Source organism: Numida meleagris, chromosome 19, assembly GCF_002078875.1.
Source record: "Numida meleagris isolate 19003 breed g44 Domestic line chromosome 19, NumMel1.0, whole genome shotgun sequence".
Taxonomy (NCBI): domain Eukaryota; kingdom Metazoa; phylum Chordata; class Aves; order Galliformes; family Numididae; genus Numida; species Numida meleagris.
The window spans coordinates 4,996,466-5,010,842 of NC_034427.1; the positions used below are offsets into that span (position 1 = coordinate 4,996,466).

At 44.7% G+C, this 14,377-nt stretch overlaps 1 protein-coding gene across 1 annotated transcript; it reads right to left on the reverse strand.

The window, feature by feature from the left end:
• Positions 579-13,544, reverse strand: YWHAB (tyrosine 3-monooxygenase/tryptophan 5-monooxygenase activation protein beta). The gene is made up of 6 exons (XM_021416692.1): positions 13,388-13,544; positions 6,496-6,796; positions 5,421-5,544; positions 4,354-4,517; positions 2,983-3,078; positions 579-2,486 (listed from the first exon to the last, which is right to left on the reverse strand). Exons 2-6 carry the CDS (start codon positions 6,787-6,789, stop codon positions 2,430-2,432), a joined length of 735 nt encoding a protein of 244 aa, XP_021272367.1. The 5' UTR covers positions 6,790-6,796; positions 13,388-13,544; the 3' UTR covers positions 579-2,429.

The following is a 14,377-nucleotide window of genomic DNA, read 5'->3' on the forward strand; positions in this document are numbered from 1 at the left end:
CTCCAAGCCCTGCTTCCAGGAGGGCACCTGGGCCGTGCGCGTTATAGCTGTTGTACAACACTAGCTGAGGAGTTAACTGCAGCGTGTGCAGGCTGTGATCCACCAGCGCCACGGGGAACGCACGCAGGTGACTGGGGGAGGCCCAGCTGGAAAGCCAACCCTCCATTCAGAAGAATGCATTTATGAGTTTCCCCGAGGAAAAAGCTCTAAGTGTAACAGGCCAACAGCAGCAAGCACTGTCTGACTGCCCGTACGTGCAGTGTGCTCATCTGTACAAGCAATGACTCGTGGCAAATTACATAGAGATTTATAGTTGCGCTTCTGTTAAGTCCTGCAGTGGCAATACAGCACAAGTGTGACCTCAAAAAAACAAAGAGAACCAGTGTTCTCTTCTATCCAGCTGGAAAGGTGAGGGACAAAACTCCCTGCAAAGGAGCAGGTAATGAAGCATTACTACCCTAGAGAAAGCTCCCATCGACTCACACACCCCAAGGTCTGAGCATTTAATAAGAAGGAAGTGGCAATTCTACCACCACAAATGTTTTTACCACAAGGATGGCAAAGATAACAGGCACAAACAACTGATAAAATTTTTTTATTATTCACTTTTCAATTCTTTTACACTTTCCTGATTATTTTGTGTAAGGTGAAACTAGAACTGTTTAAAAGACATACACAAATCTAGTACATCAATAACCAGGTTTTTCTTTTTGCTATACTATTCTCACAACCACATGTGTGCTAGGCAATATAACCGTCACAGAAGCAAACTTTAGGCAGAATACTGGTCAGTAAAAACAAAGCGAAAAGAGCTACCAGATATACAGACAGGCTCGGTTCCACATTCACTACTGCATTTATCAAGCGCCAAGTATTAACTGCACAATTTGTTCAGCTAGTAGAGGGGAGTTTTAAAATCAGTGCATGAAATTCTCTCTTCAGCAGACAGATGGACAGACAAACAGATGGATCCTATAGCTAAGTGGAATGTGAAGGCAGGGGATGATACCGCGAGACTGAGAGGTGACCGTTCCTCATCTTTTCCACTGCATTATTCACGCAACTCTTATTAGGTTTTACTTAATGGGACGTGTTTGGAACATAACTAGGTGAGGACATGGGGAGCTCAAATATTACAAGTATTACAGGTGTGTAAGGTCTGCATTCCAGTACAATACATGGGAAATCCTGAATATTTGAGCCAGATCTTGGTATTTCCAAAAAATAAAAAAAAAAATGGCAGATGAGCTGAAGACTGCAACAGCACTGGTAGCTCTGGAGCATCCAGGACAGAAACCTGTCCTCTGGCAGACTCAGGTCTCACCTGCCACCTTGACATCAGCTGCAACCAAAGAAAGGATGATGTGTGCGTGGGAGTCTAACATTGCTTCAGTGGAGTTTCAACAGGTAAAAGGGTCAAGGATGAATGGAGGTGGATGGGAGAAAGCTTTCTATAAAGCAAAGTCAAAGAAGGTTCAGTGGAGTAATTAAAAGGCTTTCGAGATAAATTCAAAATGGGAATACCATGGAGATTTCGATTCACCCAAGAGTTTGGTAATGCAAAAGTGGCAGATCACTTCATGGTATCATCCAAACTAATAAGGCCATTCAAAAAATTGAATCTTCTGCTATTGCAAGTCCATGGTAGTGAACCAAGAATTCTCACTACTGAAGAATATCTAAGATATAATTAAGTTAGTTATTGCTGTGGGAAGGGGCTTAGTCATGCATGTTGTATGAGCACAAAACCACTTTTAGAAGTCAAATCCCAGTTATCTGCCAGCGTAAAGAGTTTGGAAATCAAGCTGCTAACTCCCCCGTTACCCTCCTCCCCAAAACAAACCCGGTCCCCAGAACGACAGGATCGACAAAAGTGAGCTTTTGACTGAAAGCGGTGCCTCAGACTTGGTTAAAAATGTCTACAGAGTGTGCCTGTTAAACTAACTAACTCATAGCAGTGTGTTACTAACTGGAATGCCATACATCGGATTGTGTTCCTTCCATGCCCCAGTGTCACAATAGAATCTCTATAACTTTCTGTACAACTTTACAACAGAATTGTACTTCGACTATTTTGGTGCCAAATTTTACTTTTCATTGTTACATAATTGATGTCTACTTTTCTACCAATAAGAGTTTTGTAAAGTCAATTGCAATCACAAAACCCATAATCACAGTGTTCAGTTAAAAATATAAACACGGTAATCGTAACTGTAAATGTTCATAATAGGAAAATTCGGAATGCCATTCTAATAACCGACCTCCATTTTAAGTACACAGAACACCAACCAACTGTTTTTACCCCACAGACAGTTTTTGCTACGTTGAGGTTGTGAAAGTCGATGTACTATTCTTTTTGCTTGTCGCACAAAGGGATATATGTGTAGGATACAGGGTGACATTGAACATATAGTGAAGCGTGACAGCCATTAGTTCTCTCCCTCCCCAGCATCACCTTCATCTCCCTGGTTTTCCGACGTCCATAGCTGTAAGAAAATACAAATACATGTTCATGCTGAAAGCACACTTAATTACAACCGCAAGTAAAGGGAAGACAGCATAATTAGCTGTCAGCATAGTAGCTGTGCAATTTTCTCAGCTAAGAGTAATTGAGAATTGAACTTAATTGTAAAGATAAAGAGCAAACTAGAACACAGGTAGGGAATTACAAGTAAAAAGCAAACAAAGTTTTCAAGCCGAACACAGAGGCAGTCTGGCTGCTGAGAACAGCCACGCTGCACTCCATGTTACAAGAAGCCTGTTTGTTGCAGTGGTTAACAAGTGATCTCTGATTTAAGCAAGCAAGTCTGACTGGTCTGGTTACAAGAAGCAGTGCAGTTAAGACACTGACTAAATGCCTCAGAAAAAGCATTTTTAATGGCGCAGAACTACGTGAATCTTCAGCTATGTCCTACTTAGCAGAGTCCAGCTGCCTTAAGAAGCAGCAGCACAGAATGCAGCAGTTTGCCCCGTGCTACTTACAGTGAGGTTGTCTCTAAGCAGCTGCATGATGAGAGTGCTGTCTTTGTAAGACTCTTCATTCAGCGTGTCCAGCTCTGCTATTGCTTCATCAAATGCCTAAAAGACGCAAGAAAAAAAGCATTTTCACTCTGCTCTCTGAACTCATTTCTGCCTACACAAATCACACAAATTTGCCACAAAAGCTTTGTGACAAAGCTTCCATATTTTTCTTTTCCACCAAGAAAAGGAAAACAAAGTAAGCACCAGACTGCTAAACAACCAATGGGAAAAGAGAAGTCTCCACAAGGGGCCAGATTAAGACCAACACCAAGTACTGAAGAGGCAAGCACACACTGCTATATTGAACAATGACTCACATAGCTGAAAGTCAGGTCTAAGAGGAAAACTTAATAGCAATACTTAAAGGAAAGGCAAAGGCCTCAGGGGTTAAAAGTGACAGTAGGAAAGAAAGGTAGTATTCAGTTGATACATATTATACATAAATAAGTAGGAAATAAAATGGAAGTCAATGGTTTTTTTTGGAGGGTAGAGTAGGATCCTTCATTTTGGATTTCTTTTCAAAACAGTCGAGGACATCAGGTATGCTTTAACAGAGATTAACAAAAAGCCATGCTGCCCATCTGTCACACATGAAAGTGCACACTGCAGGTCAGAGCTGAGAGCCATGACTAGAGTGCCCTTTCTCACTCAGGTTTCAAACAGATGTAAGCATATTAACTAAAAAAATAAATAAATCAGGAATAGCAGCAGCATTTTGCACAGAAAAACTTCAGTACTTGTTACAAAATATTGCTAAGATGTATATCAAGAAAACAAAGATTCAGCCGATGCCATATTGTTCGAGTTACTACCAGGTATCATTCACAGATGCAAAAATGTTTCATTTACAAGGCTTTAATCCTATTTTAGGGAGAAGACTGAACCAGAAAGTGACTGGCTGTTTGGCTCAGACCATCACACTAGCTCTTTTTGGTCTCTGGAGAGAGGTGAGCGTGCACACACAGAGCAATTTTGAGCTATGCCTGTAGTTACAAAGACAACGCTCCACATATTAGCTAAGCGTTCAAATTTGAATAAATTTCACTTTAAACAGTGTTTTCAAACTCAACACAAGGACATTTTAAGATAATTACGTGAACATGAGAACAATCACTTGATCTCCCCTATCACTGGATCAAGTGCACTAGCAAATTAGCTTTACTGAACGCTAAGCTAGTCTAGCTAAGTTAAGTTACCTGAAAATATACCAAGATGACAACATTATTAAGGAATTTTATACGAGAAAGCATAATCATCTACAAGGTGCTATTGTAACCATGTAATTATCTCCTTAGCCCACACAAAAATTGGTAACACAAAGAGTCTGCTTACCGTCTTCGCCAGATTACAGGCTTTTTCAGGAGAATTGAGTATCTCATAATAGAAGACAGAGAAATTGAGAGCCAACCCAAGTCGAATGGGGTGCGTTGGCTGCATCTCTTTCTTGCTAATTTCAAATGCCTCCTGGTAAGCTTGCTGCGAGTTTGCTACCGTTGCTGCAAGAAGCAATTACAGCCATATTAATGTACAGTACATCGCTGTACTTCATGGTACTTGCACTCTTGGTCTAGACTATTTATGCCACTAGGTATTTATAAAATCACAAATGCACTCAAGGCTTTCTCAATGATTTCAGAGGGAACAGCCTCTGGCTGAACTATTAAGGCTGAAATATTTGTTCAGATAAAGGTTTGGGCTATAGAACTTAAATTCTATTACATCCAGACAATACAGGGGAAGAGTTAGATAAACTACCTATTTAAACTCTCCTGAGAAGGAAACTTTCAGCAGGCAGGTCATGCACTCTGTACCTCAGTATGGGCTTTCAGAAGAAAGCAAACAGTCCCTTCCCTGCCTAATGGGTAACAATACATTCAAGAACGGTGTCAAACTAAGCTTGCAAGTTATGGATCAGATCAGACACTCACCAAGAATTCAGGCACAATTCAGCGTTGCTTTAACACTTCACAAGATTAACTGGCTTAAGACTCAGTAACTCAATGTCCCACATCTGCAAGCAGAAAGCTTGCAAACATAGAAGACTTGTGAGATAAATTCCTAGTTGAAACAAAAGATGATAGCAACAAAGCATTTTCCATGAGAAAAAAATGCTCTCCTCCTCCATGCACCAGGAAAATAATTTTACACTGCCAAATAAACTTTAAAATCATTGAGGTTGGGGGGCTGCAAACAAATGTGATTGATGTGATGAATACTGGTTAATCACTTCTATTAATTTCATGGAAACCTGTTTTTCTAGAAGTGACCTGCCCTGCACTCATCTTCAAAACTATACACAACATGAGCAAAAAAGAAAGAAAAAGGAGAAAATGAGAAGTGTTTCCCACACTTTATTTTGCCCAGTCCCCAGTAGAATGAGAGTTTTCACCTCCACCTACTTTGCTTATTGTCCCCAGATGCCACCTCTGACAGGTATCTGTAGTAATCGCCTTTCATTTTCAAATAGAAGACCTTGCTTTCCGGCTGCGTGGCATTGACAATAAGGTATTTATCCAGGAGATCCTGAGAAAGGAAACATTGCTTTTTTTTTTTTCCAAGTCATAAAAATAATGTCTGGAACAGAGCCTTCATCACAATGGTAAACACGTGCTGTCAGAACATTAACAATGACATGCATACTCGTGTGTCTGTCAAACTACTTGTATCCTCATCCTCACAAATACTGCTCTGTTGCAGCTGTTGCACCCTAATCACTCCAGCAGAACCTAACAGCTATCAGAGCTTAATACTGCCAATATTTTCCTAGAAATACACTGAAGCAAACCTACATCCACAAGCAAGCTAATGAAGAGCAGCAGCTTGCCATTAGCACAAAGCCAGTCACTTTTCCCACCACAAACTTCAACTCTGTGCGCAGCAGTGAACTGATTCTATCTGCAACTCCAGCTGAAATCCTGAACAGTAGCACAGACAGCACATGCACATTCAAATCGAGGAGAAAAGGCTGAAAGTACTGACATCATCTGTTCCTGAGGGCAGACCTTTAGCAAAAAGAACGGCAACATAAAGGAGCCCTCACATTTAAGAGAAAGAAACAACAAAACTAATTATGGGGAAGTATCCCCCATCCCCCAGAAGGTACTCAACAATCCTCAGGAAGTCAGCATTCATTAATAAAACATTTTCAGCAAACAGCAAGCTTCTGAACAGGATTTATGCTATTGCTAAACTCACTTTCACACTGATCAATGGCCAGCAGTTAGGCGGTCTTCAACACTGCCTTGTTCACTTCTATTTAAACAAAATGCTACTTTTAAAACACGTAAGACTCCAAAAAACTCCTTAAGAAACAAACTAGATTATTTAGGAGCTAGAACCGGACTTAAATCTGTGGTTAAGCAGAATTCTTTCCCCTGTGATGATCCAGTGTCTACAACCCTCATAAGATTCCTTACGCCTCTCTGAAGAATGCTGCAGTACTAGCTACTGTTATTTTTGCTGTTGGATTATTACCAGAACATCATTGCAGATATCTTGCAATTCAGCCTCAATTTTCTCACGATATTCTCTTCCCATCTGCTGTTTTTTCTCATTCCTCTCTGTTTTCTGTTCAATGCTGGAAATCACACGCCAAGATGAGCGGCGGGCACCAACCACGTTCTTGTAGGCAACTGAGAGGAGATTCCTTTCTTCATTGGACAGTTCATGTCCTTGCTCAGTGACAGCCTTCATAGCAGCAGCCATGTCATCGTAACGCTCGGCCTGCTCGGCCAGCTTGGCTTTCTGTACCAACTCACTCTTATCCATGGCTATCCTGTAATTAGTGGGGAACAGAAACAGAAAAACACTTTTTGATTGTCTACACAGTGGAAGTTAATGATGATGGGTGAAGGACAACTCACAGTCACTAGAAGGCGGCATGTTTTCCAACTCCACTAGATAAGAAGATTTTTTGTAAAAAAACATTCTGACAAATAATAATTTACATATAGGAATTATACATAATTACAACCCTGAAAACACAAAACCATTATTCCCCATACTTCAGCAAAATCTAAATGAGCATTAAGGTAGGCACATCTGTACATTCCCTGTGTAAACCTCTCCTCTTTCCCATAGTGGCCATAGCTCAGCCTGGCATACACCTCATGTTCTAGTGCAGGAATCAGCAGAGCTTTTGTTCATTTGTTTTGGTCATGCATTAGTTTTCAGCAGCAACTGTTTCAGAGCACAGACCAACTGGACAGCTCCTCCTGACACCAAGCATCTTCTGCACAGGGCAAAAGATGTTTCTGTGGGAATGGACCACACCCACTAAAGACATAGCTGCTGGCAACCACAGAAAAGACATTTATACTGCTCTACTAGATAATTATTCCTTATACATATTGATGCATGTATAAAATGGACAATTCTACACACCTAGAGTGGCTGCAGATTCAGGTTCCTAAGATCTTCAATTAACATTGATGTTCACAGAAACTGAATGGGATGTGGCCTGCATAATTGTCACTATTGCAAAACCAATTGCTCATATGGAAATGCCTTGTTTATCATCTCCAATGGCTTCAGCTAAACTGCACTAAGAAAAACACATCACATGGCCAATGTGTCCCTGAAGAACTTCAGCAAAGAAAAATGAAGCTAGTAAAGGATGTGTCAGTAAGTGACTGTGTTGCTTGTTCCTACAAGACAACTCCAGCATATAGTTAACTTGGCCATTGAGCTAACATTATATTCCACCATCCGGGCCCCAGTTTGCAGGAAAACAAAATGAGTTTCCATGTGGGGGATCCCAATGCGTCACAAACTCTCAGATGTTCCAGATTCATCACTAACATTTCCCCAGTCACTTAAATCTGCACTTTGACAGACCCAGAACCGTCATCCTTGCTTGCAATAACACTCCTCTCTTACTTCTTTAAGTCCAGTCAGGGCTCTCACTGTCTAGACCAGAAATTTCAGTCTGGGACCTAAACAGTCTACAAACAACTAGAAAAGAACAGGAAAAAAAAATAAATGAGAGCAATAAATTCATAAGTGGTTTTCACGGGCTTCTGTTAATTAGGCAAGAGACTTTAGCTCTATTCATAGGATTGACAATACACTGGTGTATATATACATGTATATAGTAAGACTAAGGAAACCACCAGACTGTTTACCATCAAGAGAATCTATTGCAGCTGCTGCACCTTCCAAAACCCTTCCCCTAACTCAGCACTACACTTAGGTTACGTGCTTCACGTGGGCAGTGTCGCCATTTCTTCATCCATGAACAGAGCACACCTGAAGAATGCTTTTTATGTCACAAGAGCCAACTTTAAATAACAGGACATCTAAACACAACACTTCCAGCTTCCTCAGTCTGCACAGCTTCTAGAAGGAGTTCAATTGCCATCATCTTCTCTTCCTCTCGGGGAGCACGATTATGCAGTAGAAAAAGCCTGCCTGCTGAAGCCCAGAGGCAAGCAACTCCAGCAGTTTACGCTTTGCCATTGAAAGGTCAGTATGATCTTTGATCTGCATTTTGCCAATAGTGGTCTGACGTGCACACAAGTCATTGGTTCAGAATTCTGTTTACAAACACAATACAGTTTAGCTTTGAAAAGCTGAGGAGTTTGTTTTATCAAGCTAACTGACACATTTATCTTTGGATGCAAGTCAGTTCGTGGCAGCCAGTGGGTTCGTGTAAGGACGTGCTAAGGAAATCAGAGGGAACTGCAAGGACAAAGTGCTAGTGGATAAAAGAGCTGCAGAAACCACTTCAACACATCAGCTATACAGCCGAAACATTAGCACAGAGCATTACAATGTTGTTTCTCAAATAACTTTCTTTAGTAGCATGAATTCATGCACACCTTAAATGCAACTCAAACTCAATACTGAAGATGGAGATCCTCAGAACTTTGCTGGCTTAAATTAAGAATTCATTATACAGGGGTTTGAACTGTCAATTTATCTTAATATCTGTACTCTTAGCGTGTTTGCTATGAAACTACAAAGTGCTATTCCATAAAATGGAGTTAACAGAACTTAAATGCAGGAAGAAAAACATTGCCCACACCAAGATGTCTGCAACCCACCAGTAAGCCTACCACTACTTCATTCACAGGGTGCTGCACAAAGAACACCGCTTTATTCTCTGTTGCTTACCTTGCTAGAAGCCTGGAGAAGAGCTTTGCAGAGCTATGCTGGCTTGAGCTCCAAAAGAGGGAGGTGTTTGCCAGAAGGAAAAAAAGATACAAGGAAAGGAGTGATGTTTGAAAAGGCAGAGAGGCAAGTATCAGTTATAACTAGTCCCTCCCGTAAAGGAGATGGAAGCCACACTAACAATGGTTCAGTGTGCCACAGTCTGAAACAAGCGAAGCCTAGAGCTAAAAATAGTCCTAGGCCACAAACAGAAGCCAGCTAACAAAGGTTACCTGCAGCTAGGAGCCAGACACACAGAGGTAACGGACAGAAGGCCAACAGGAATAAGCTACTCTAGTACTAATGAAGCCATGCCATGTCGGCAAAAGGGAAAGAGGGAAGATGGAAAAAGGAGGGAAGACGTGCAGATCACAGCCATGGAGGAGTTGCAGAAGTTGCCTGTTCTAAGCGGAAGATTCTCACATTTGTTAATACATTGAAAATTCTTAAGATTGCCTTCTTAAGAATCTGTCAAACCACAACTTAGCAGCCCTCCAAAAAGTGGCCAGACACTATTTACAATGGCAATGCCACTACTAGCCAGCAGCTGCAGCCACTAGTACAAGCAGCCAGAAATTCAAAGCACTCTGATTCCCCACCCTCAAAATAAGAGAGAAAAACCATCTCTCCCTCATACAGCCTAAGCTCTTCCAAACCGTTACAAGCACGGGACAGCACGTATAAAAAGGAAAAGATTACAACTGCTTACTTCCCTCCCCCCAAAAATGTTTTACGTCCGTGTAGGTGAGATCTGATACAATTATAAAACACCTAACGCAGAGGTCAGGAGGTTTATAAATGCTCTCAGTGCAGGATGCAGTCAGGAGGGGAAGGTGTGATCATCCTGAAGTCAGTATGCCCAGAGCTTTCAGGAGAAGAGGGATGCGCAGCATTGGAGGTTCACGTGTCAGTAACAGCTGAAGAGCACACCAAGCAGGTAACATTCTTCAGAAGCCTGCAAGTGCTTGAGGAGGACTGCATCGTGCTACTCAGCAGTTACTACACCTGCTTTGTAGCCCTTATTGTTTCCAGGCTCAATGAACTGTTTAGGATAAAGCCAGAACAGACCAGAAGTAACTGTGTTTAAAGTCTGTAGGAACTAGATGAAAAATGACACTAAAAAAAACTGGCTTATGTAACATATTGAACTGACAGGACAATACTAATAAGCCGATGCTGGCCTGAAGTCTGCCTGTTCTTCTGATGCTAATTAAGTCATCGATTCCTGTGTATTGTTTTTCTCCTCACAGCAACCATTAGAGGCTGTCAGACAAACACTTCCACCTCATTATAAAACTGGTGCAACTACTGGTTTGACATACCCATCACTAATGAGTCAAGTAGAGATGCAATTTAACAGACTAATGTTTCCCTGTGAGAAACGAGTGTAAAATCAGATTGGGTGAAATGTGACACAATCATTTCTCGGTCACAAACTGTGTAGACCCATTCAAATTGTAACAGGAAAAGCAGAAGTGTGGTACAGCACTAGTGGTTCAACTACCAACAACACATGAACATGCCTCACACTCCTGTGGATGGGCAATTAATTACAAAATTAAGTATGTCTGTGAGGTACATGGTATTTCAGTTTCTATTTCTGTAGTTGTTGAAACTATCATTTTAGATATATCGCAAAAGCTGTACGACAAGGCCCTAATTCAGGTACACACATGCTGACACTAGACCTACAATGCTGGCAGAACCTGCATGATACTGACGGCAGGCACCACTCAGTATTTTCAGCAGGAATTGGCTCTCTTTAAATGGAGTGTGAGGAACCTTCTTTGCTTTATCTTAGCATTAGGCATTTCACTTCATTATTTTTGCCTCTCTATTTCAGTTCCCTCCAAGGCAACCATCTATTGTTAGACAACTGATTAGAAAATGGACGTCTGAACTCTGAAGTGTTCTACAGCTATCCCGAGCTTGGCTACAACAGAAGTTCAGTAAAATGTACTGCATACTTCGTGATGGGAAAAGAAAATGGTTTCACAGCTGTGATATTCTCGCTGACCTTGTGTAGCACATAACATCAACCTCCCCTGTACCTGCTGATAGAAGTACATCCCGGCCTTCAGTGCTAATCATTCTACAAACGCTAAGATAACGTTAACATTCTACACAGCCATGCCTCAACTTGCTCCAGCCCCTTTCTGCCACCATTTATTCCCGCTCCCTAAAACTGACCAACACCATTTGGAAAAAATGATACACAAGGCTTTCATTTCTCTGTACGTAACCATGGGATTTTCTATCAAAGGTAACAAGAGTATGGATGGCAACTGATATTGTATGGACAACTTAAATTTAGTGACCGCAGCCTTGCTGTCCCTAATGACTTTTGATGAGGAACTTGAGGCTGAAAAGCACTGCACTGCTACATACCTATGGCACTACACACAGGACAGCTGCAGGTGGAGACAAGCGCGCGGTTCCAAAGTACAGTATACTTACACAGTAACACCTCATTGTCCCAATGAGCGCGTTTTTGGCCCAAGCCCAAGTGGAAATAGTGAGTTATCCCAAAAAACCTCCCCCCAGGCATAAAATTTATGACAAAGTAATGTATACGTATCTCAGGTAAATCGCTTTTGTTAATAATAACCTGGAAACATTTCCATTACAGCGTGGAGCAAAAAGTGTGGCCACGTAACAGACCTGAAAATAAGGCCTAGTCCTGCTGGGATTTATGAGGATACCAGACAGATACAGTATAGCTTTTTATCTCATCATTCAAATAATTATTTACATAGCTCCTCCTCATCCGAGCTTATTCACATACAGCACAAAAAGCTGCATACCAGCAAAGGCCTGCTTACAAAAAAAGTACTCAACATCAAAATAGCAGAGATCAGAACATGCGGTACTGACATAATGAGGTTGAGAAAACTGCACTGGGCCCATCTGTGCAATGAGTCTACCACTTCAGTGGTACCGATTCAATAAACAAAGTATTACATAAACTACATTTTTGCAGATTTTTAATATCAAGAATGAAAAAAGCATTCACATTCTTTTTTTTTTTCTAGACCAGTTTACATCTCCATATTACTTTCAAACAAAAGCAAGTTTCTCTTTAAATAAGAGTACTAGTTTCTGACTGAGGTCCCGCAGCAGTGTGTATGTGAAGACACACGCATTCCTACAGCCATGAACGCTAACAACCTTTCAAACTCTTTTGTAGGAACGTAGCTTTTATAATTGCTGCCTGATACGCAGTTTTTCTTCCTGCCACAAGAAAAGTTATTTTAAGGGCTAGCAAGGAATTTAATTAAGTAACTAATTTATACTGCAATGGATGCATGAGATACATTTTTGCCCCACGTGCAAACACAGTGACTGCGTCTCACGGACTTTCTATCATTCCAGCTAATATCTGATTGTACATGCCTCAAATAAGGCCTAGAGTTACTAGCTCTGGGTTACTGCCCAACCTTCTTATATGCGGGGAATAGTGTGAAATCACCTTCTTTCCCTCTGCAGTCCTCTCTAAACTCACCTCTATTCCCGAATACGAATAATTAAAAATTAAAAATAACGCCATCAATATTATGTTTTCTTCTAAAGCACTAAAAGCATTTCTCTGATCACCTCTGCTAACCCTGAGCAGGCTCATACGGACGAGCACTGCCCCGGGGGCTGCAGGGGCCTAGCGGCTGCCTCGCAAAAGCTCCCGGCTTTGTGAGCGCTGCGAGAAGGCCCAGAGCCCGGAGAGGGGTCGTGAAGGGAGGAGCCCTCGGGAGGAGGGGGCCGCGAGCCGGGCTCGGCCCTGCCCCAGGGGCGGATCGCCTCCTCCCCTCGCCCCAGCCGAGCCCTTCACGGGCGGCGACAGAGGGCGCGGGCCCGCGGCTCCGGCCAGGTGTGCGCGGCCTCGCCCCGCGGCAGCCCAGTGACTCAGGCGGGTGGGGCCGGGCCGGGAGCCGGGCAGGAGGCGGCGCCGCCCGCGCGGGCTCCGCAGCGGCCCCCGCGGGAGGGTCGCACCGTTACTCGAGGCGGCTTCGCTCCGCCGGCGCTGGGAGAACGGGGGGCAGAAGGCGGCGCGGCCCCGCCGCACCCCCCACACGGCGCGGGGCTCTCCCGCCGCGGCCTCCACCGCCCTCCAGGCGGCGGGGCGGGAACGGCAGGCCTCCCTCGCCCGCTCCCCGGGCTCCGGCGGGACCGCGGCGGCGCGGCCCGGCCGGGGAGCGAGGCGCGGGCGGCCGGTGACCCTCACCTGGCGGGGGGAGCGGCGCGCACCGCAGCCTGGATCCCGACGGGCGAGGCGACTGGAGCGCGGCGGCCGCTCGGCGCACGCACACACACCCTGCGGAGCTGCGGCCCCGCTTCCGGCGCCGAGGACACGCCCCTTCCGGCGCCGGGGGAGGGAGGGGGGAGAGCCGCCTCCCGATTGGGCGCGCGGCGGCGGGCGCCAGCCGGCTCGCGGTTGCTATAGCAACGCGGAGGGAGGCGGGCGCATTCCCGCGCCTCGGCCCTGAGGAGGCGGTGGCGGAAAATGGCGGCGGCGGGGTGGGGTGCTGAGGGCTGCGCGAGCGCCGGGCGCCGAGTGGGGCCGGGCCGGCTGCGGGGCGTCGGTGCGGTGGCGACAGTTCCTGCGGGTTGAGCTGCGCGCTGCCGCGGTTGAAAAAAAACAACGGATCTCACCGAGATCCTTATCTGCGTGCTAGGTTTTGTGCAGGTGTAACAGCGGACGTTACTGGGAGAACGGGGAGGGCGCGTGTTGGGGCCTGATATAAAGAGCTCTAAGGGGAAGAGTTCAGTGTTAAGTGCGTGTGATCCTTTGGGACACAAAGCAGCACCTCACTGCAGGCCTCCAGCAGCACCGCCCCTCTGAGCTCCGCTATGGGCCCAAAAGCCAAAATCTCCCCAATTGCAGGGTCCCCGCGCCCAGCCTGCCCTTCAGACACAGCCCCGCTCCTGTCAGAGCCGCCGTCAGGATCCTGCTTGGCCGCGGGAGGACTGGGGCAGCTTCCTGCTTTGCCTCCGTCCAAAGGTCAACGACCGCGAAGTCGGGAGGAAGGTCACTTAGCGCTGCATTAGCTGCAGCAGCGAGCCCGGCTCGGTCACTGCTGTCTGCCCCAGGTTTCTCCTCCCCAGAGGAAGCGTTCTGCTCCCTTGCCCGCCCTGCCGGGCCCCATCTCCCTGCTCTGCGCCCTGGGTGCTGCTTCCTGGTGCAGCCACTTCACGCCGTGTGGTCAGTACGATT